At 44.3% G+C, this 25,197-nt stretch overlaps 1 protein-coding gene across 6 annotated transcripts in view; it reads right to left on the bottom strand.

The window, feature by feature from the left end:
- LOC139749157 (glutaminase kidney isoform, mitochondrial-like) overlaps positions 1-25,197 on the bottom strand; it is a 488,059-nt gene that overhangs the window by 311,398 nt on the left and 151,464 nt on the right. For all 6 annotated transcript variants that reach the window (XM_071662800.1, XM_071662801.1, XM_071662799.1 and 3 more), the window contains one exon: positions 4,900-5,073. In XM_071662800.1, the coding sequence (XP_071518901.1) occupies positions 4,900-5,073 (174 nt within the window). The remainder of the gene's footprint in view (positions 1-4,899; positions 5,074-25,197) is intronic.

Below are 25,197 nucleotides of genomic sequence, written 5' to 3'. Positions count from 1 at the left end.
CCACTCCATACACAATGTATATACATACACGTCCACACACGGAAATATACATACCTATACATCTCAATGAACACATATATATATACACACACAGACACATACATATATACCCATGCACACAATTCACACTGTCTGCCTTTATTCATTCCCATCGCCACCTCGCCACACATGGAATACCATCCCCCTCCCCTCCTCATGTGTGCGAGGTCGCACTAGGAAAAGACAAGAAAGGCCTCATTCGTTCACACTCAGTCTCTAGCTGTCATGCAATAATGCCCGAAACCACAGCTCCCTTTCCACATCCAGGCCCCACACAATTTTCCATGGTTTACCCCAGACGCTTCACATGCCCTGATTCAATCCACTGACAGCACGTCAACCCCGGTATACCATATCGATCCAATTCACTCTATTCCTTGCCCTCCTTTCACCCTCCTGCATGTTCAGGCCCCGATCCCACAAAATCTTTTTCACTCCATCTTTCCACCTCCAATTTGTTCTCCCACTTCTCCTCGTTCCCTCCACCTCTGACACATATATCCTCTTGGTCAATCTTTCCTCACTCATTCTCTCCATGTGCCCAAACCATTTCAAAACACCCTCTTCTGCTCTCTCAACCACGCTCTTTTTATTTCCACACATCTCTCTTACCCTTACATTACTTACTCGATGAAGCCACCTCACACCACATATTGTCCTCAAACATCTCATTTCCAGCACATCCACCCTCCTGCGCACAACGCTATCCATAGCCCACGTCTCGCAACCATACAACATTGTTGGAACCACTTTTCCTTCAAACATACCCATTTTAGCTTTCCGAGATAATGTTCTCGACTTCCACACATTCTTCAAGGCTCCAAGGATTTTCGCCCCCTCCCCCACCCTATGATTCACTTCCGCTTCCATGGTTCCATCCGCTGCCAGATCCACTCCCAGATATCTAAAACACTTTACTTCCTCCAGTTTTTCTCCATTCAAACTTACCTCCCAATTGACTTGACCCTCAACCCTACTGTACCTAATAACCTTGTTCTTATTCACATTTACTCTTAACTTTCTTCTTTCACACACTTTACCAAACTCAGTCACCAGCTTCTGCAGTTTCTCACATGAATCAGCCACCAGCGCTGTATCATCAGCGAACAACTGACTCACTTTCCAAGTTCTCTCATCCACAACAGACTGTATACTTGCCCCTCTTTCCAAAACTCTTGCATTCACCTCCCTAACAACCCTATCCATAAACAAATTAAACAACCATGGAGACATCATACACCCCTGCCGCAAATCTACATCCACTGAGATCCAATCACTTTCCTCTCTTCCTACACTTACACATGCCTTACATCCTTGATAAAAACTTTTCACTGCTTCTAACAACTTGCCTCCCACACCATATATTCTTAAAACCTTCCACAGAGCATTTCTATCAACTCTATCATATTCCTTCTCCAGAGCCATAAATGCTACATATTAATCCATTTGCTTTTCTAAGTATTTCTCACATACATTCTTCAGAGCAAACACCTTATCCACACATCCTCTACCACTTCTGAAACCATACTGCTCTTCCCCAATCTGATGCTCTGTACATGCCTTCACCCTCTCAATCAATACCCTACTATATAATTTACCGGGAATACTCAACAAACTTATACCTCTGTAATTTGAGCACTCACTCTTATCCCCTTTGCTTTTGTACAATGGCACTATGCACGCATTCCGCCAATCCTCAGGCACCTCACCATGAGTCATACATACATTAAATAACCTTACCAACCAGTCAACAATACAGTCACCCCCTTTCTTAATAAATTCCACTGCAATACCATCCAAACCTGCTGCCTTGCCGGCTTTCATCTTCCGCAAAGCTTTTACTACCTCTTCTCTGTTTACCAAATCATTTTCCCCAACCCTCTCACTTTGCACAACACCTCGACCAAGACACCCTATATCTGCCACTCTATCATCAGACACATTCAACATCTCCTTCTCACATCACCACTACTTCTTATCACCTCCCCATTAGCGCCCTTCACTGAAGTTCCCATTTGCTCCTTTGTCTTACGCACTTTATTTACCTCCTTCCAGAACATCTTTTTATTCTCCCTAAAATTTAATGATACTCTCTCACCCCAACTCTCATTTGCCCTCTTTTTCACCTCTTGCACCTTTCTCTTGACCTCATGCCTATTTCTTTTATACCTCTCCCACTCATTTGCATTTTTTCCCTGCAAAAATCGTCCAAATCCCTCTTTCTTCTCTTTCACTAATAATCTTACTTCTTCATCCCACCACTCACTACCTTTTCTAATCAACCCACCTCCCACGCTTCTCATGCCACAAGCATCTTTTGCACAAGCCATCACTGCTTCCCTAAATACATCCCATTCCTCCCCCACTCCCCTTACTTCCATTGTTCTCACCTTTTTCCATTCTGTACTCAGTCTCTCTTGGTACTTCCTCACACAAGTCTCCTTCCCAAGCTCACTTACTCTCACCACTCTCTTCACCCCAACATTCTCTCTTCTTTTCTGAAAACCCCCACAAATCTTCACCTTAGCCTCCAGAAGATAATGATCAGACATCCCTCCAGTAGCACCTCTCAGCACATTAACATCCAAAAATCTCTCTTTCGTGCGTCTATCAATTAACACGTAATCCAATAACGCTCTCTGGCCATCTCTCCTACTTACATACGTATACTTTTGTATATCTCGCTTTTTAAACCAGGTATTCCCAATCACCAGTCCTTTTTCAGCACATAAATCTACAAGCTCTTCACCATTTCCATTTACAACACTGAACACTCCATGTATACCAATTATTCCCTCAACTGCCACATTACTCACCTTTGCATTCAAATCACCCATCACTATAACCCGGTCTTGTGCATCAAAACCACTAACACACTCATTCAGCTGCTCCCAAAACACTTGCCTCTCATGATCTTTTTTCTCATGCCCAGGTGCATATGCACCAATAATCACCCATCTCTCTCCATCAAGTTTCAGTTTTACCCATATCAATCTAGAAGTTACTTTCTTACACTCTATCACATACTCCCACAACTCCTGATTCAGGAGTAGTGCTACTCCTTCCCTTGCTCTAGTCCTCTCACTAACCCCTGACTTTACTCCCAAGACATTCCCAAACCACTCTTCCCCTTTACCCTTGAGCTTCGTTTCACTCAGAGGCAAAACATCCAGGTTCCTTTCCTCAAACATACTACCTATCTCTCCTTTTTTCTCATCTTGGTTACATCCACACACATTTAGACACCCCAATCTGAGCCTTCGAGGAGGATGAGCACTCCTCGCGTGACTCCTTCTTCTGTTTCCCCTTTTAGAAAGTTAAAATACAAGGAGGGGAGGGTTTCTGGCCCCCCGCTCCCGTCCCCTTTAGTCGCCTTCTACGACACGTGAGGAATGCGTGGTAAGTATTCTTTCTCCCCTATCCCCTATCCCCAAAAGAAGGAACAGAGGGGGCCAGGTGAGGATATTCCAAAAAAGGCCCAGTCCTCTGTTCCTAACGCTACCTCGCTAACGCGGGAAATGGCGAATAGTTTAAAAGAAAAAAAAAAAAAAAAAAATATATATATATATATATATATATATATATATATATATATATATATATATATATATATATATATATATATTCCTATGAGTTTACGGGGAAAATGAAACACGGTAAGTTCCCAAGTGCACTTTTGTATAATAATCACATCATCAGGGGAAACAAGAGAGAAATATAACAGTGGACTCATAGGAATATCTTGATCACGCGCAAAATTGTGATCCTTTCCAACATCTATGTACATATGTATATACATGTATATATGTGTATATAAGCATGTATATGTATGTATATGTTGAAATGTGTAGGTATGTATATGTGCGTGTGTGGGCGTTTATGGATATACATGCGTATGTGGGTGGGTTGGGCCATTCTTCCGTCTGTTTCCTTGCGCTACCTCGCTAACGCGGGAGACAGCGACAAAGTATAATGAATAAAATAATATATATATGATGGACGTGGCCAGCTTCCCGAGCACTGAGGAAACGCCATAGAAGATAAAAAGGACTCCTGAGGTGTCGAAACTATTTCAATAGTCTTTTCTGTCAGTCAATGGCCACTTTATTTTGAATATGATTTTCTTTCTCAAATCATGAAAGATTCAGACAAAGAACGCCGCCTCCCGATGTCAATTCTAGAGATGAATGTGGAAAGGATGCTCGCCAGGTTAAATGTCTATCTTGAACGGAATCAGTTCATCCGAGGATCTTAGTAAAGAAAATTATTACAAAAACGAAAGAAACTATGGATCAAAACATTAAAGCAACGAAACTGCCGGTTAAGGTTTTAACAACCAACATAACACTAAACCAGGAAAAACCAGAGGAAAACGTGACCCAAACATCTGTGAACGTGCAATTGTTTCCATGAATAGTAAGTACTTCAACTCCTGTAGCTATTGCCTCAAAAGATCCGAACAGTAATCGCCTTAACAAATCCCCAGTATCCACTGCCTCAACAAATCCGGCCAGTAATCACCTCAAAAAATCTCCAGTACCATTGCCTCAGTAAATCCCTAATATCCATTACCGTATCAAAGTGGCAATAGCCGTTGCCGTATAACTATTGCCTCATCAGATTTCCAGTAGTCATTACTCTTAACAAACTCCCAGTTGACATTGTTGCACCAAACCTAAACAGTAACCGCTTCAACAAATCCCCAGTATCCATTGCCTCAATAAATCCTCAATATCCATTGTCTCAACAAATATTCAAAAGCCATTGTCTTCATAAATCTTAAATAGTCATTACTTCAACAAATCTCCAGTTATGCAAAGTAAGGCAATGGCTCGAAAAATCTTAAGTAATGATACTTACATTAGAATCATTTGTCCAGTGTGTCGTCTTAATGATGGAGGGAAGACCTTGAAAATGTACTTTACGGTGTCTTGAAGGTGTTGTGTTGTTATCTTGTTGTGGCTCTTCACCTGGGAGGGCCATGTCGCTCAGCAGCTCACTGATAATTCCATGGCGATCCTGTCCATGGTCAGACTGCTCAGGAAGACAAAGAATTCCCAGATTATATGATATGTGTTACGTTTTCTACCAGCTAGATATGGACATGGGGGAGAAAGACATGAAAAAGTAAGATAATTTTAAGTATATAGGAGCTATCTTGGGTAAGTGTGGTGATATGGAAGTAGAGATGAGGGAGAGCAGTACAGGGTAGAAGAGTCACTGGGTCCTTTAATGGAATAATGAAGCCAAAACATGAACATGGAATGAGCCACAGAGGTCAAGAATCCAGGCCACGGAAATGAGGTATTTCAGAAGAGCGTGGGGTCTGACGGGATGGAATGAAGAAAAAAGTGAAGGGTTGTGTGAGAGATGTGATATGGCAAGGAATGCAAAGGGAGTGAATTGTGGAGTGGTAAAATGGGTGAAACGTAATACTTTAAGATGGTTTGGACATGTGGATGGAATGCAAGACTGGGAGTTTATGAGGAGAGAGAATGATAGTACAATTAAAGGGATGGGTGTGAGAGGAGGACCACATCTGACATGAGCAAATAGAGAGGACGAATACTGAAGGTAGAGAAATGGTGGGAGAATTCGTGTAACGGTGTATGTGAAGGAGGAATGTAAGAGCAAGGATAAGTGAAGATTCTCTTGCTGTGGCCACCCCTTGATGGGAGTTCCACGAAGAAATGGGCGTCGGAGATATAGATTGATATATAGATAGATAGATAGATAGATAGACAGATAGATAGATAGGTCATAGTGGCCAGGAATATGGGGAGGGTGGGAGATAATTTTCTCGAAAGACTTGAAAATGGAAGACGTGAGGGCTACACCCCTTCCACCATCCGTATGGGAGGAATTCAACCATTCCCTATGGTGTACGTTGAATTCACCACAGTAGAGGATTTCGGCTTGCGGTTGAGAGGATGCCAGTCTCATAGCAGGAGTTTAATAGTCTAAGAAAGACATGAAATTTGTAGAATTAGGAGAGTAGTAGGCGAGACGAGGAAAAGTATGGTAAGTGGGAGACAGACCTTGAGTCTCATAACTTCAAAGTCTAGGGACTCAAAGTCTCCTTGAGGCGTGCAATAGAATCGTGAGTGGAGCTTGTAGTTTGATATGAAAAAGTGAACAGAGAGAACATTATTAAACAACTGTGTCTAAGAGAGAGTTAAGGTATTAGGAGAGGTACTATACTGATAGTACTCAACAGGAAAGGTCGTGAGAGGGGCCAGTACTACTACTGCCGGAGTCCTCCCTCTCATTGGCAGTGGAGTCAGGCAGAAACCCGGAGATTCTTAGCACCCCGTGATGCTGGGGACTAGGGGACCATAGTCACGTCGGACTCTACCATGATTATGCTTAAAAATGTTTGATTAGACAGGCATTGGCAAGAGTACTTATGTGGAAAAGAAATAAACAAGGTTTGAATATGTGGATGGTGCTTCTAAGATGGGCCTATTAGTGGTGAGGCAGCGGTAAATGCTTATTTGAAAGACGCAAGTTATCATCTACTGACAATAACAAAATTACCTGTTCTCATTTTGTAAAACGCCTATAGAATTGTGAGTTTAAGACTCAAGTACCATTTCCAAACCTGTGTTAAGTCAGTTGATTAATACGCACCCTTAAGCTAGTCACTGTCCATTTGTCCAACGTCCAAACTTACAGCGCATATTTAACCCAAAGCAAAAACGTTCTCCCTCATACTTAACCCAAGTGAGGTTGGTGCTCTCTCATACTTAACCCAAGGCCGGTAGGTGTTCTCTCATACTTAACTCATGTCCAATAGGTGCTCTCTCATACTTAACCTAAGTGCGGTAGGTGCTCTCTCATACTTTACCGAAGACCGGTAGGTGCTCTCTCATACTTAACTCAAGTGCGGTAGGTGCTCTCTCATACCTTACCCAAGGCCAGTGGGTGTCTCATACTTAGGCCATGTCCAGTAGGTGCTCTCTCATACTTAACCGAAGGGCGGTAGGTGCTCTCTCATACTTTACCGAAGACCGGCAGGTGCTCTCTCACACTTAACCCAAGAGCGGTAGGTGCTCTCTCACACTTAACCAAAGGCCAGTGGGTACTCTTACACTCTTAACCCAAGACTAGAATATGCTCCCTCATACTTACCCTAAGACCGGTAGGTGCTTTCCCATTCTTAAACCAAGACCATTAGGTGCTCTCTCATACTTAATATATGAACACTAGAAGCTTTCTCATACTTAACCCAAGACCGGTACATGCTCTCTCATAACACACGACCGGTAGGTGCTCTCTCATTCTTAACCCAAGACCGATTGGTGCTCTCTCATACTGAACCGAATATAGTTAAGTGCTCTCTCATACTTAACCTACGACCAGTAGACTAGGTTCTTTCTCATACTTAATTTAAGACCTATAGGTGCGCTCGTATGCATAAACGAAGGCCGTAGGTGGTCTCTCATACTTAATCCGAGACAGGTATGTTCTCTCTCATACTAAACACAAGACCGATAGGAGCTTTCATACTTACCCCAAACAGTAGGTGCTCTATCATACTTAACCCAAGGCCGGAAGGTGCTCTCTCATATTCAACCCAAGACCGAATGGAGCTCTCTCTTACTTAAACGAATATAGTTAAGTGCTCTCTCATACTTAACCTAAGTCCTGTAGGCCGGCTAGTGCTTTCTCATATTTAATCAAAGGCCGGTAGGTGCTCTCTTACAACCCAAGACCGGTAAGTGCTCCCTCATACTTAAAACAACACCGGTAGGTACTCTCTCATACTTAAACCAAGACCGGTAGGTGCTCTCTCATACTTGACCCAACGCCGGTGGGTGCTTTCTCATACTTAATCCAAGACCAGTATGTACTCATTCACCCTCAACCCAAGACCGCTAGGTGCTCTCTCATGCTTAACACAAGAACGATAGGTGCTCTCTCATACTTAACCCAAGCCCGTTGGGTGCTCTTTCACACTTAACGCTAGACCTGTAGGTGCTCTCTTACAATTAACCCAAGACCGGTAGGTGCTCTGTCATACTTAACCCAAGACCGATAGATGCTCTCTCATGATTAATCTAATGCCGGTGGGTGCTCTTTCATACTTAAGTCAAGGCCGGTAGGTACTCTCTCATACTTAACATAAGACACAGAGGTGCTCCCTCATACGTCACACGAGGCCGGTTGGTGCTATCTCATACTTACCCCAAGGCAGGTAGGTGTTCTCTCATACTTTACCGAAGATAGGTTGATACTCTATCATACTTAACTCAAGGTCGGTAAGTGCTCCCTCATACTTAAGATAAGACCTGTAGGTGTTCTCAGATACTTAACCCATAGCCGGTTGGTGCTCTCTCATACTCAAGCAAAATCCACTACGTGCTCTGTCATATATAACTCAAGACAGGTAGGTGCTCTCTCATCCTTAACTCAAGACTGGTAGATGCTCTCTCATACTTAACACAAGAACTGTAGGTGCTCTCTCATCCTTAACTCAAGACTGGTAGATGCTCTCTCATACTTAACAGAAGAACTGTAGGTGCTCTCTCATCCTTAACTCAAGACTGGTAGATGCTCTCTCATACTTAACACAAGAACTGTAGGTGCTCTCTCATCCTTAACTCAAGACTGGTAGATGCTCTCTCATACTTAACACAAGAACTGTAGGTGCTCTCTCATCCTTAACTCAAGACTGGTAGATGCTCTCTCATACTTAACACAAGAACTGTAGGTGCTGTCTCATACTTAAGTCAAGACTGGTAGATGCTCTCTCATACTTAACACAAGAACTGTAGGTGCTCTCTCATACTTAAGTCAAGACTGGTAGATGCTTTCTCATACTTAACACAAGAACTGTAGGTGCTGTCTCATACTTAAGTCAAGACTGGTAGATGCTTTCTCATACTTAACACAAGAACTGTAGGTGCTGTCTCATACTTAAGTCAAGACTGGTAGATGCTTTCTCATACTTAACACAAGAACTGTAGGTGCTGTCTCATACTTAAGTCAAGACTGGTAGATGCTTTCTCATACTTAACACAAGAACTGTAGGTGCTGCCTCATACTTAAGTCAAGACTGGTAGATGCTTTCTCATACTTAACACAAGAACTGTAGGTGCTGTCTCATACTTAAGTCAAGACTGGTAGATGCTTTCTCATACTTAACACAAGAACTGTAGGTGCTGTCTCATACTTAAGTCAAGACTGGTAGATGCTTTCTCATACTTAACACAAGAACTGTAGGTGCTGTCTCATACTTAAGTCAAGACTGGTAGATGCTTTCTCATACTTAACACAAGAACTGTAGGTGCTGTCTCATACTTTAGTCAAGACTGGTAGATGCTTTCTCATACTTAACACAAGAACTGTAGGTGCTGTCTCATACTTAAGTCAAGGCCAGTATGTGCTTTCTCATACTTAATCCAAGACCGGTAGGTGCTCTTTCATACTTAACCCTAGACCGGTAAGTGTTCTCTCACATTTAATCCAAGACCTGAAGGTACTGTCTCATACTTAACTCAAGACCGGTATGTGCTTTTTCATACTTAACCCAAGACCGTTTGGTGCTCTCTCATCCTTAACCCAAGACCTGTAGGTGCTCTTTCATACTTAACACAAGAACGGTAGGTGCTGTCTCATACTTAACTCAAGATCGGTATGTGCTCTCTCACACTTAACCCAAGACCGGTAGGTGCTCTTCCATACTTAACCCAAGACCAATAGGTGCTCTCTCATACTTGTGGTGGGTGGTATCTCATAGGTAAGCCAAGCCTGGTTGGTGCTCTCTGATACTTAACCCACAGCCGGTAGATAGGTAGATGCTCTTTCATATTTTTCTCAGGGTCGGTAGGTGTTCTCTCATGCTTAACCGTAGACCTGTAGGTGCTCTCAGATACTTAACCCAAGGCCGGTTGGTGCTCTCTCATACTTAAGCGAAGGGCGGTATATTCTCTGTCATACTTAACCCAAGACCAGTTGGTGCTCTCTCAACCTTAACCCAAGACCGGTAGGTGCTCTCTCATACTTAACCCAAGAACTCTCATACTTTACCCAAGACCAGTATGTGCTCACTCATACTTAACCCAAGGCCGGTAGGTGTTCATGCAAGCTTTCCCAAGACCAGCAGCTGTTCTCTCATACTTTACTCAAAACTACTCAAAACTGGTATATGCTTTCTCATACTTAATCCATGACTCGTAGGTGCTCTCTCATACTTAACCCAAGGACAGTAGGTTCTTTCTCGTACTTAACCCAAGACCGGTAAGTGTGCTCTCATACTTAACACAAAGCCGGTAGGTGGTCTCTCATACTTGATTCAAGACCAGAATGTGCTCTCTCATACCAAACCTAAGACCGGTAGGTGTTCCTTCATACTTAACTCGAGACCGGTAGGTGCTCTTGCATACTTTCCCAAGACCAGTAGGTGCTGTCTCATATTCTACCCAACACCGGTAGGAGCTGTCTCATCCTTAACTCAATGTCGGTAGGTGCATCTCTCATACGCATCCCAAAACGGGTAGGTGCTCTCTCATACTTAACCCAAGACTGGTAGGTGATTTCTCATACTTAACCCAAGGCCAGAAAGTGCTCTCTTCTACTTAAACCAAGACCGGTAGGTGCTCTCTCATACTTGAACCAAGGTCATTAGGTGTCTCTCATACTTAACCAAAGACCGTAGGTGCTCTCTCATATTCAACCCAATGGTGGAAGATGCTTTTTCATACTTTCCCCAAGTATATGTGCTCTCTTATACTTAACCCAACACCGGTACGTGCTCTCACATCCTTAACCCAAGGTCGGTAGGTGCTCTCTTATATTTAACTCAACACCCTGAAGGTGCTCTCTCATACTTAAACCAAGGGCATTAGGTGCTCTCTTATACTTAACCCAAGACCGGTAGGTACTTTCTCATATTCAACCCGAGGCCGGTAGGTGCTCTCTCATACTTAACCCAGGACCTGCTGGTGCTCTTTCATACTTAAACCGAGGCCATTAGGTGCTCTCTCTCATACTTACCCCAAGACCGATATGTGCTTTCTCATACTTAACCCAAGGCCGTCAGGTGATCTCATATTCCTGATACCAGTTGGTGCTCTTTCATACTTAACCCAACAATGGTAGTTGCTCTCTCATACTTAACCCAAGACCGGTAGGTGCTCTCTCATGCTGAACTTAACTCCAGTAGGTGCTTTCTAATACATAACCAATGGCCGGTAGGTGCTCTCTCATACTTAACCCAAGCAGGTGCTCTCTCATAATTAACCGAAGGCCGGTAGGTGCTCTCCCATACTTAACACAAGAACGATAAGTGCTCTCTCATACTTATCCCAAGATCAGTAGATGCTCTCTCATACTTAAGCCATGGTCTGTATGTGCTCTCTCATACTTAACATGAGACAAGCAGATGGTCTTTCATACCTAACCTAAGGCCGGTATGTGCCCTCTATTACTTAACCCAAGACCGGTAGGTGCTTTCCCAGACTTAACCCAAGGACGGTAGATGCTTTCCAATACATAACGAAAGGCCAGTATGTGCTCTCTCATACTTAATCCAAGACCAGTCGGTGCCCTGTCATACTTAACCTAAGGCCGGTAGGTGCTCTTTCATACTTAAATCAATACCGGTAGGTGTTCTCTCATATTTATTCCAAGAGCGGTGGTTGCTTTTTCATACTTAACTTAGAACCGGTAGGTGCTCTCTCATACTTAACCTAAGAATGGTATTTGCTCTCTCATACCACAAGACCGGTAGGTTCTCTCTCATATTTAACCCAGAGCCAGTAGGTGATTATACTTCACGAAAGACCGGTAGGTGCTCTCTCATACTTAACACAAGACCGGTAGGTGCTCTCTCATACTTAACACAAGACCGGTAGGTGCTCTCTCATACTTAACACAAGACCGGTAGGTTCACTTTCATACTTAACTCCAGGCAATTAAGTGCTTTCTCATACTAAACCCAAGACCGGTGGCTGCCATTTCATACTTAAACCAAGACCGGTAGGTGCTCTCTTATACCCGAAGACCAGTAGGTTCTCTTTCATAATTAACCAAAGGCTGGTAGGTGCTGTCATATTGAAAACCGGTAGGTTCTCATTCATACTTAACCCATTCTTAACACCATTAGGAGCTCTCTCATACTTAACCCAAGACCAGTAGGTGCTCTCGTACTTAACTCAAGGCCGGGATGTCCTCTCTCATCCTTGAAACAAGACTGGTAGGTGCTCTCTCAGTCTTAACCCAAGACTGGTAGGTGCTCTCTCAGTCTTAACCCAAGACTGGTAGGTGCTCTCTCAGTCTTACCCAAAGACTGGTAGTGCTAATTCATACTTAAATCAATAATGGTACTTGCTCTCTCATCCTTAACCCAAGGCCGATTGCTGCTCTTTCATAGTTAACCCAAGACCGGTAGGTGTTCTCTCACACTTAACTCAAGACCGGTAGGTGTTCTCTCACACTTAACTCAAGACCGGCAGATGCTCTCTCATATTTTAACCAAGCCCGATAGTTCACTCATGCTAACCCAAGACCGCTAGGTGGTTTCTCATACTTAACCCACAGCCACTGGGTGCTTTCTCATACTTAAGGCAAAGCCGGTAGGTGCTCTCTCATACTTAACAAAGCCGGTAGGTGCTCTCTCATACTTAACCCAACACCGGTAGGTGCTCTCTCATCCCTAACCAAAGACCGGTAGGGGCTATTTCATACTTAACCCACTACTGATAGGCTTATCTAAACTACACCTGGCGAGAGAGAAGCTCTTAACCAGTTGTTCGCCGAATCCTAACTTTGTTTTTCGGAGACAGAATTACTGTTACACAAGACTATGAAAGACACATCAACACAACCCAACACCGGCAGGTTCTCTCTCATACTGAACCCAAGGCCGGTAGATGGTTTCTCACACTTAATCCAAGGCATACTTAACACAAGACCAATAGATGTTCTCTCATCTTGAACCTAAGGTGGTAGGTGCTTTTTGATACATAACCTAAGGTCGTTAGGTGATCTCTGATACTTGATTCAAGACCAGTAAGGTCTCTTTTATACTCAAGCGAAAGCTACTAGGTGCTCTCTCATACTTGACCCAAGGCCAGTAAGTGCTCGCTCATACATAATCCAAGACCGGTAGGTGATCTCTTATACTTAAACCAAGACCAGTAGGTGCTCTCATACTTAATCCTAGACAAGTAAGGTTTCCCTCATACTTAAACAAAGGCCAGTAGGTGCTCTCTCATACATAGTCCAAGGTCGGTAGCTGCTCCCCCACACTTAAACCAATACCAGTAGGTGCTCACTCATACTTAACCCAAGGCTGGTATGTGCTCTCATACTTAACCCGAGACAAGCAGATGCTTTCCCGTACTTAACCCAAGGCCGGGAGGTGCCCTTTCATACTTAACCAAAGATCGGTAGGTGCTCTTTCATAATTAAAACAAGGACAGCAGATGCTCTCCCATACTTAAGCCAAGGCTGGTAGATGCTCTCTCATACTTAAACCAAGGCAGGAAGGTACTCTTTCATACTTAACCGAGACCGGGAGGTGCTCACTCATACCTTCCCCATGACCGTTAGGTGCTCTCTCATACTCAGACCAAGACCGGTAGATGCGCTCTCATGCTTAATCCAGGTCGGTAAATGCTCTCCAATACTTAAAGCAAGACCCGTAGGTGCTCTCTCATACTGAACCCAAGACCGATAGGTGCTCTCACATCCTTAACTCAAGGCCGGTAGGTACTCTCTCATGTTTAATCGAAGACCGTTAGGTGCTTTCTCATACTCAAACCAAGACCGATAGGTGCTCTCTTATACTTAATAGAAGACCGGTAGGTGCTCCCGCATACTTAACCCAAGGCCGGAAGGTGCTTTCTCATATTTAACCCAAGACCAGAAGGTGCTCTCTTACAATCAACCCAAGACCGGCAGGTGCGCGCTTACAATGAACCAAAGACCAGTAGGTACGCTCTCATACTTAACCGAAGACAGGTAGGTGCTCTCTCATACTTAACCCAAGGCCGGTAGGTGCTCTCTCATACTTAAGCCAAGATCGATAGGTGCTCTCTCATACTTAACCCAAGGCCGGTAGGTGCTCTCTCAAACATAATCCAAGTTCGAAAGGTGCTCTCTCATATCTAAAACAAGACCGGCAGGTGCTCTTTCATATTTAACCCAAGGCCGGTAGGTGCTCTCTTATACTTAAAGCAAGGTCGGTAGGTGTTCACTCATACTTAACCCAAGACCGGTAGGGGCTCCTTCATACTTAATTCAAGACCGGTAGGTGCTCTCTCATACTTAACTTAAGGCTGGTAGGTGCCTTCACATATTCAACCCAATGCAGGTAGGTACTCTCTAATACTCAACCCAAGGCTGATTGGTTCTTTCTCAAACTTAATCAAAAACCGATTGGTGCTCTCTCATACTTAACCAAAGAGCGGTATGTGCTCTGTCATACTTAACCAAAGGCCAGTAGGTGCCATTTCATACTGAACCCAAGGCCGGTAGGTGCTGTCTCATACTCAAGCCAAGATCGATAGGTGCTCTCTCATACTTATTCCATAACCGTTATGTGCTTTTTCATACTTAAACCAAGACAGGTAGTTCTTTCACACTTATCCCAAGACCCGTATGTGCATTCTCATACTTACCGAAGACCGGTAGGTGCTCCCACATACTTAACCCAAGACCGGTACGTGCTTGCATATACTCACCCAAGGCCGGTAGGTGATTTCGCATACTTAAACCAAGACCAGTATGTGCTTTCACACTCAACCCAAGACAGGTATATGCTCTCTCATACTTATCCAATGACCTGTAGGTGCTCTCTCATACTTAACCCAAGGCTGGTAGGTTCTCTCTCATACTTAACTCAAGCCTGAAAGGTGCGCTCCCATACTTACCCCAAAGTCGGTATGTGCTCTTTCATACTTAACCAAGATCGGTAGGTGCTCTTTCATACTTAACCCAGGCTGGTAGGTGCTCTCTCATACTTGACTCAAGATCAGTAGGCGCTCTCTCATGCTTAATCCAAGTACGTTAGGTACTTTCTCACACATAACGGAAGACTAGTATGTGCTCTCTCATACTTAAACCAAGGCCAGTATGTGCTTTCACACTCAACCCAAGAAAGGTATGTGCTCTTTCATACTTATCCCATGACCTATAGGTGCTTACTCATACTTAACCCAAGGCAGGTAGGTTCTTTCTCATATCTAACTCAAACCCGGAAGGTGCGCTCTCATACTTATCCCAAGGTCGGTATGTGCTCACTTATACTTAGCCCAAGATCAGTAGGTGCTCTCATACTTAACCCAAGGCCGGTAGGTGCTCTCTTATACTTAACCCGAGACATGCAGATGGTCTTTCATAATTAACCCAAGCCCGGTAGATGCCCTTTATTACTTAACTCAAGGCCATTAGGAGCTGTCCCATACTTAACCCAAGACCAATAGGTGTTCTCTCATAATTTTAACCCACAGCTGGTAGGTGTTCTCCCATACTAAATCCAAGTCCAGTATGTGCTGTATGATACATAACCAAAGGCCGGTAAGTTCATTCTCATACTTAATCGAAGACTAGTAGGTGCCCTATCATACTTAACCTAAGGCCGGTAGGTGCTCTCTCATACTCAAAGCAAGGCCGGCACGTTTTCTATCATATCTAACCCAAGACCGGTAGTTACTCACTCATACTTAACTCAAGACCGGTAGGTGCTCTCTTATCCATAACTCAAGGTCGGTAGTTGCTCTCCCATACTTAACCCAAGATCAGTAGGTGCTCTCTCTCTCATACTTCATCCAAGACCAGTGTGTGCTCTCTAATGCTAAATCTTTGAACGGTGGCTGCTATTTCATACTTAACCCAAGACCGGTAGGTGCTTTCTCATACCCAACACCGGTAAGTTCTCCCTCATATTTAACCCAAGTCCGGGAGGTGCTCTCTCACACTTAACCCAAGACCGGTAGGTGTTCTCTCATCCTTAACAAAAGGTCGTTAGGTGCTCTCATACTTAACCCAAGGTCAATAGGTTCTCTTTCATGCTTACCTCAAGGCCTGTATGTACTCTCTCATACTTAACCCAAGGCCGGTAGGTGCTCTCTCATACTTAACCCAAGGCCGGTAGGTGTTCTCTTATACTTAACCCGAGACAGGCATTTGGTCTCTCACACTTAACCCAAGGCCGGTAAGTGCCCTTTGTTACTTAACCCAAGTCCAGCAGGTGCTGTCTCATACTTAACCCAAGAAAAATAAGTGCTCTCTCATAATTAACCCTAGGCCGGTAGGTGCTCTCCCATTCTAAGACCAAGGCCGGTGGGTGCTTTATTATGTATAACCAAAGGCTTCTCTCTCATATTTAATCCAAGACCAGTAGGTGCTCTATCATACTTAACCCAAGGTCGGTAGGTGCTTCTCTCTCATACTTAATCCAAGACCAGTAGGTGCTCTATCATACTTAACCCAAGGTCGGTAGGTGCTCTCTTATCCTTAACCCAAGGTTGGTAGCTGCTCTCATACTTAACCCAAGATCGGTAGCTGCTCTCATACTTAACCCAAGATCGGTAGGTGCTCTCTCTCCTCATACTTAATCAAAGACCGGTATGTGCTCGCTCATACTAAATCTATGACTGGTGGCTGCTATTTCATACTTAACCCAAGGCCTGTAGGTACTCTCTTATACTTAAACCAAGACCGGTAACCACTCTTTCATGTTTAACCCAACGCCGGTAGGTGTTCTCTCATATTTAGACCAAGGCCGGTAAGTACTCTCTAATACTCAACCCAAGGCTGGTTGGTTCTTTCTCAAACTTAATCCAAAACCGGTAAGTACTCTCATACTTAACGAAAGAGCGGTATGTGCTCTTATACTTAACCAACGGCAGGTAGGTGCTCTTTCACACTCAACCCAAGGCTGTTAGGTGTTCTCTCATACTTAACCCAAGATCGGTAGGTTCTCTCTCATACTTAATCCAAGAACGTTAGGTACTCTCATACTTAACGCAAGACCGGTATGTGCATTTTCATACTTAAGCCAAGACAGGTAGGTGTTCTCTCATACTTAATCCAAGACCGGTAGGTGCTTTCTTATACTTAACCTAAGGGCGATAGGTGATTTCTCATACTTAAACAAAGGCCATTATGTACTTTCATACTCTTAACCCAAGACCTGTACGTTCTCTCTCATACTTATCCCATGACCGATAGGTGCTCTCTCATACTTAACCCATGGCTGGTAGGTTTTTCTCATACTTAACTCAAGACCGATAGATGCGCTCTCATATTTATCTCAAGGCCGGTATGTGCTCTCTCATACTTAACCCAAGATCGGTAGGTGCTCTCTCAAACTTAACCCAGGATCGGTAGGTGCTCTCTCATACTTATTCCAAGAACGTTAGGTGCTCTCTCATACTTAACGCAAAACCGGTATATCCTCTTTCATACTTAAACCAAGACCAGTAGGTTTTCTCTCACACTTAACCCAAGACCTGTAGGTACACTCTCATAATCAACCGAAGACCGGTAGGTGCTCTCCCATACTTAACCCACGACCGGTAGGCGCTTTCTATACTTAAACCAAGGCCGGTAGGAGATTTCTCATACCTACACAAGGGCCGATATATAACCCAAGGCTGGTCGGTTCTTTCTCATACTTAAGTCAAGGCCGATAGGTGTGCTCTCATGCTTAACCCAAGCCGGTATGTGTTCTCTCAAACTTAAACCAAGATCGGTAGATACTCACTCATACTTAACCCAAGGAAGGTAGGTGCTCTCTAATACTTAATCCGAGACATGCAGATGGTCACTCATACTTATCCCAAAGCCGGTAGCTGCCCTTTATTACTTAACCCAAGACCAGTAGGTGTTGTTTAATACTTAACCCAATAGCTGCTATCTCATAATTAACCCATGGCCGGTAAGTGCTCACTCATACTAAACCCAAGGCCGGTAGGTGCTTTGTAAAACATAATCAAAGGCCGTTATGTTCTCTCTCATACTTTATCCAAGACCAGTAGTTGCTATAACATACCTAAACTAAGGCCGGTAGGGATTTCTCATAATTAAAACGAGAGCGGCAGGTGTTCTCTCATATCTAACCTAAGAGCGGTAGTTGCTCTCTCATACTTGACTGAAGACCGATGGGTGCTCTCTTATCCTTAACTCAAAGTCGGTAGCTGCTCTCTCATACTTAACCCAAGATCGGTAGATGCTCCCTCTCTCATATCTAATCCAAGACCGGTATGTGCTCTCATACTAAATCTATGACGGGTGGCCGCTATTTCATACTCAACCCAAGACCGGTAGGTTCTCTTTCATACTTAATTCAAGGTCATTAGGTGCTCTCACATACTTAACCCAAGGCCAGTACGTACTCTCTAATACTGAGCCCAAGGCTCGTTCGTCATTCTCAAACTTAATCCAAAGCGGGTAGGTAGTGATCTCTCAGACTTCAACCAAGACTGGTATGTGTTCTCTCATGATGAGCCAAAGACCGGTAGTTGTTCTCGCATACTTAACTCAAGGCTGGAAGGTGCTTCCTCATACTTACCCCAAGATCGATAGGAGCTCTCTTATAATCAACCCAAGGCCGGTAGGTGCGCTCTCATACTTAACTGCAGACCGGTACGTAGTCTCTCATACTTAACCCAAGGCCGGTAGGTGCGTTTTCATACATGATCCAAATTCGAACGGTGCTCTCTCATATTAAACCGAGACCAGTAGGTGCTCTTTCATATTGAAACCAAGGCCGGCAGGTGCTCTCTCATACTTAAAGCAAGGCCGGTAGGTGCTCTCTCATACTTAAAGCAAGGCCGGTAGGTGTTCTCTCATACTTAACTTACGGCTGGTAGGTGTCTTCTCATTTTTACCCTAAAACCGGTAGGGACTCTCTCATAATGAACCCAAGGCTGGTTAGTTCTCTCTCAAACTTAATCCAAAACCGGTAGGTGCTCATTCATACTTAACCAAAGAGCGGTATGTGCTCCCTCATACTAAATCAAAGGCCGGTAGGTGCTCTTTCATACTTAACCCAAAGCCGGTAGGTGCTCCCTTAAACTTAACCAAAGATCGATGGGTGCTCCCTCACACTTAATCCAAGAACATTAGGTAGTCTCTCATACTTAACGCAAGACTAGTAGGAGCTCTTTCATACTTAAACCAAGACCGGTAGGTGTTCTCTCACACTTAACCCAAGACTAGTAGGTGCATTCTCATACTTAACCGAAGACCGGTAGGTGTGCTCTCATACTTACCTCAAGGCTGGTATGTGCTCTGTCATACTTAAACCAACATCGGTAGGTGCTCCCTCTACTTAACCCGGTGCTCTCATAGTTAAACCGAGACATGCAGATAGTCTCTCATACTTAACCCAAGACCGATAGGTGCCCTTTATTACTTACCCTAAGACCAGTAGGTGGTATCTCATACTTAACCGAAGACCAATAAGTGCTCTCCCATAGTTAACCTACGGCCGGTAGATGCTCTTCCATACTAAACCCATAGCCGGTAGGTGCTTTATAATACATAACCAAAGGCCAGTAGGTTCTCTCTCATGCTTAATCCAAGACCAGTAGATGCTCTCTCATACTTAACTTAAGGCCGGTTGGTGCTCTCATACTTAAACAAGGCCGGTTGGTGCTCTCATACTTAAATAAGGCCGGTTGGTGCTCTCATACTTAAATGAAGCCGGTTGGTGCTCTCATACTTAAATAAGGCCGGTAGGTGTTGTCTCATCTAACCCAAGACAGGTAGTTACTCACTCATACTTAAGACCTGTAGGTGCTCTCTTATCCGTAATCCAAGATCGGTAGTTGCTCTTCCATACTTAACCAAAGGTCAGTAGGTGCTCTTTCTCTCATACTTAATCCAAGACCGGTGTGTGCTCTCTCATACAAAATCTATGACTGGTGGCTGCTATTTCGTACTTAACCCAAGACCGGTAGGTGCTCTCTCATAACCCAAGACCGGTATGTGCTCTCTCATACCCCAAGACCGATAAGTTCTCACTCATATTCAACCCAAGGGCGGTAGGTGCTTTCTCATACTTAACCCAAGATTGGTAGGTTCTATTTCATACTTAAGTCAAGGCATTAGGTGCTCTCTCATACTAAACCCAAGGCCGGTAGGGTCTCTGTCATACTTAACCTGAGGATATTAGGTGCTCTCAGATACTTAACCCAAGACAGGTATGTGCTTTCTCATACTTTACTCAATGCTCGTAGATGTTCTCGTACTTAACCCAAGACCGAGAGGTGGGCTCTCATCCATAAAACACGACCGGTAGGTGCTCTCTTATTCTTAACCCAAGAACTGTAGGTGCTCTCTCATGATTAACACAAGAACTGTAGGTGCTCTCTCATCTTTAACCCAAGGCGACAACTGCTCTTTCATACTTACCCCTAGACCAGTAGGTGTTCTCTTACATTTAACTCAAGATCCGTAGGTGCTGTCTCATACTTAAACCGAGACCGATAGGTGCTCACTCATACTAACCCAAGATCGGTAGGTACTCTCTTATATTTAACCCAAGGCCAGTGGGTGCTTTCTCATACTTAACCCAAGACCGGTAGGTGCTCTCTCATCCTTGACCCAAGACCAATAGGTGCTCTCTCATACTTAACACAAAGCTGGTAGGTGCTCTCTCACACTTAACCCAACACCGGGAGGTGCTCTCTCATCCTTAAACCAAGGTCGGTAGGTGCTCTCTCATATTTAAATCAAGACCGGTAGGTTCTCTTTCATTCTTAAACCAAGGCCATTAGGTGCTCTCTCATTTCAACCCAATACCGGTAGGTGCTTTCTCATACTTAACCTATGGCCGGTAGGTGCTCTCTTACACTTAACCAAACCAGTAGGTGATCATTCCTACTTAACCTTATACAGGTAGTGCTATGTCATACTTAACCTAAGACCGGTAGGCGCTCTCTCATGCTTAGCCTAAGGCCTGTAGATAGGTTTTTACACTTAAACCAAGGCAAGTTGGTGCTCTCTCACACTTACCCAAAGATCGATAGGTGTTCTCTCATCTTTAACCCAAGGCCGTTAAGTGCTTCTTAATACAAAACCAAAGACCGGTATGTGCTTTCTCATACTTTACTCAAGGCTCGTAGGTGCCTTCGTTCTTAACCCAAGGCCGAGAGGTGCTCTTATATCCATATACTTAATCCAAGATCAGTAGTGTCTCTCTCATACTTAAAGGGAGGCCAGTAGGTGCGCTCTCATACTTAACCCAAGGACAGTTCGTGCTCTCTCATAAATAATCCATACTTCACCCAAGACCGGTAGGTGCTCTCTGATACTTAACCTAAGGACGGTAAGTGCTTTCTCATACAAAAACCAAGGCCGGTAGGTGCTCTCACACTCTTAACCCAAGACTGGTATGTGCTCTCTTATACTTAACCCAAGGCCGGTAGGTGGCTTTTCCTACTTAACCAAAGACCGATACGTGCTCTTTCACACTTAACCCAAGACCAGTAGGTGCTCTCTCATGGTAAACCCAACGACGGTAGGTCCTGTCTCATACTTAACCCAAGGTTGTTAGATTCTCTCTCATACTTAACCCAAAACCGGTACGTGATCTCTTATTCTTAACTCGAGGGTAGTAGGCGATCTCTCTCATAACTAACTCAAGGCCGTTAGGTGCTCACTCATACTTAACCCAAGACCGGAAGGTGCTCACTCATACTTAATCCAAGACAAGTACGTGATCTCTCATCCTTAACTCAAGGCCGGTAGGTACTCTCTCTCTCTTACTTAATCGAAGACCGGTAGGTGCGCTCTCATACTTAAACCGAGACCGATGTGTGCTCTCATGATTAGCCAAAGACCAGTAGGTGTTCTCACATACTTAACCCAAGGCTGGAAGGTGCTCCGTTATAATCAACCCAAGACCGGTAAGTGTGCTCTCATACTTAACCGAATACCGGTAGGTACTTTCTCATACTTAACACAAGGCCAGCAGGTGCTCTCTCATACTTAGTCCTAGTCCGAAAAATGCTCTCTCATACTTAACCCAAGACCGGTAGGTGCTCTCTCATACTTAACCCACGACCGGTAGCTCATACATAACCCAAGACCTGTAGGTGCTCTGTCATACGTAATCGAAGACCAGTAGATGCTCTCTCATACTTCAGCGAAGGCCAGTATGTGTTTGCTCATACTTAACCCAGAGCCAGTAGGTGCTCTTTCATAATTAACCCAAGACGTATTGCTGCTCTCTCATACTTAACTCAAGACCGATACGTGCTTTCTCACACTTAACCCAATACCGCTAGGTGTTCTTCCATTCTTACCCGAGGCCGGTATTTGCTCTCTAATACATAACCCAAAACCGGTTGGTACTCTCTCATACTGAACCCAAAGCCGGTAGATGCTCTCATACTTAACCTAAGAACTGCTGGTGCTCTCTCATACTTAACCCAAATCAGTTGGGTGCTCTCTCATACTTAACCCAAACACATATATGCTTTTCTATACTTAATACAAGGCCGGTATGTGCTCTGTCACACAACCCACTTAACCCATGGCCGGTAGGTGCTCTTTCATACATTGCCGAAGGTCGGTAAGTGCTCTCTCATACTTAACTCAAGATCGGGAGGTGCTCTCTCATACATAACCAAAGATCGGTATGTGCTCTCTCATACGTGACCCAATACCGGTAGGTGATCTCTCATTCTTATCCTAAGGCCAGTAGGTGCTCTCCCTCATACTTTAACCAAGACCGTTAGGTGCTCTCTCATACTCAATCCAAGAACGGTAGGTGCTCTCTCATACTTAACTCATGACCGGTAGGTGCTCTCTCATACTTAAACAAGGCCGGTAGATGATCTCTCATATTTGATCCAAGACCGTTAGGTGCTCTCCCATATCATACGCAAGACCGGTAGGTGCTCTCTCATACTTAAGACCTGTAAGTGCTGTCTCATCCTTAACTCAAGGCCGGTAGGTGCTCTCTCATACTTAACCCAAGGCCGATATGTGCTCTGTCATACTTAACCCGAGGCCAACATATGCTCTCTCATACTTAATCTAAGACCTCAAGACGTTCTCTCACACTTAACCTAATACCGATATGTGCTGTCTCATAGTTAATCCAAGACCGGTAGGGGCTCTCGCATACTTAAACCAAGGACGGATGGTGCTTTCTCATACTTAACCCAAGAGCGGTAGATGCTCTCCCATACTTAGACCAAGGCCAGTAGGTGTTCTCTCATATCTAATCCTTGACCAGTAGGTGCTTTCTCATACTTAAGCCAAGGCTGGTAGGTGTTCTCTCATCCTTAACCGAAGGTCGGTAGGTGCTCTTTCATACCTATCCTGAGACCGGTAGCTGCTCTCTTATACTTAACTACAGGCCAGTAGGTCCTTTCTCATACTTAGCTCAAGGCCGGTAGGTGCTTTCTCATACTTAACCCAAGGTCGGTATGTGTTCTTTCATACTTAACCTACGACCATTAGATGCTCCCTCTTACTTGACCCAAGTCTCGTAGGTACTCTCTTATACTTCAACCAAGTCTCGTAGGTGCTCTCTCATACTTTAACCAAGAAAGGTAGGTGCTCTCTCATACTTTAACCAAGAAAGGTAGGTGCTCTCTCATACTTTAACCAAGAAAGGTAGGTGCTCTCTCATACTTTAACCAAGAAAGGTAGGTGCTCTCTCATACTTTAACCAAGAAAGGTAGGTGCTCTCTCATACTTAAATCGAAGTCGAAAGATGCTCTCTCATACGTATCCCAAGGACGCCAGGTGCTCTCTTACACTTAACCCAAGGCCAGTAGGTGCTTTCTCATACATAACCCGAGACCGGTAGGTGCTCTTTCATACTTAACCCAAGGCCGTTAGGTGGTCTTTCATACTACACCCAAGACCTGTAGGTGCGCTGTCATACTTAACCCAATACCGGTAGGCGATCTCTCATTCTTAACCGAAGTCCAGTAGGCATTCTCTTAGATGCTTAGCCCAAGGCCGATAGGTGGTCTCTCAAGCCACCCAAGACCGGTAGGTGCTCTCTCATACTTAACCCAAGACCGGGAGGTCCTCTCTCATACTTAACCCAAGACCGGTAGGTGCTCTCTCATACTTAAACCAAGACCGGTAGGTGCTTTCTCATACTTAAACCAAGACCGGTAGGTGCTCTCTCATACTTAACCCAAGGTAAGAAGAAAGTTTCTCACACTCGACCCAAGACCGGGAGGTGCTCTCTCATACTTAAATCAAGGACGAATTGTGCTTTCTCATACTTAACCCAAGAGTGGTAGATGCTCTCCCATGCTTAGCTCAAGGCCGGTAGGTACTCTCGCATAATCAACCCAATACCTCTAGGTGTGTTCTCTCATACTTAACCCAATTCTGGTAGGTGCTCTCTCATACTTAACCCAAGGTCGATATGTACTCTCTCATACTTAATCCAAGACCGGTAGTTGCTCTCGCACACTTAACCTGAGACCGATATGTGCTGTCTTGAGAGCACCAGAACACAGGAGTACTAGTATACCAGTGCACCAGTGTACAGGAGTACCAGTATACCAGAGCACCAGGGGATCGGAGGAAAAGTATAGCAGAGCACTAGTTGTTAGAAGCAGTGAAAAGTTTTTATCGAGGATGTAAGGCATGTGTACGTGTAGGAAGAGAGGAAAGTGATTGGTTCTCAGTGAATGTTGGTTTGCGGCAGGGGTGCGTGATGTCTCCATGGTTGTTTAATTTGTTTATGGATGAGGTTGTTAGGGAGGTGAATGCAAGAGTTTTGGAAATAGGGGTAAGTATGCAGTCTGTTTTGGATGAGAGAGCTTGGGAAGTGAGTCAGTTGTTGTTCGCTGATGATACAGCGCTGGTGGCTGATTCGGGTGAGAAACTGCAGAAGCTGGTGACTGAGTTTGGTAAAGTGTGTGAAGGAAGAAAGCTGAGAGTAAATGTGAATAAGAGCAAAGTTATTAGGTACAGTAGGGTTGAGGGAAAAGTTTGAATGGAGAAATACTGGAGGAAGTGAAGTGTTTTAGATATCTGGGAGTGGATTTGGCAGCAGATGGAACCATGGAAGCTGAAGTGAATCATAGGGTGGGGGAGGGGGCGAAAGTTCTGGGAGCGTTGAAAAATGTGTGGAAGTCGAGAACGTTATCTTGGAAAGCAAAAATGTGTGTTTGAGGGAATAGTGGTTCCAACAATGATATATGGATGCGAGGCGTGGCC

The sequence above is a fragment of the Panulirus ornatus genome, chromosome 6 (assembly GCF_036320965.1).
Source record: "Panulirus ornatus isolate Po-2019 chromosome 6, ASM3632096v1, whole genome shotgun sequence".
In the NCBI taxonomy this organism is placed as follows: domain Eukaryota; kingdom Metazoa; phylum Arthropoda; class Malacostraca; order Decapoda; family Palinuridae; genus Panulirus; species Panulirus ornatus.
Note: the sequence above shows the minus strand (reverse complement) of the source record. Positions and strands in the feature narration are given on the sequence as shown.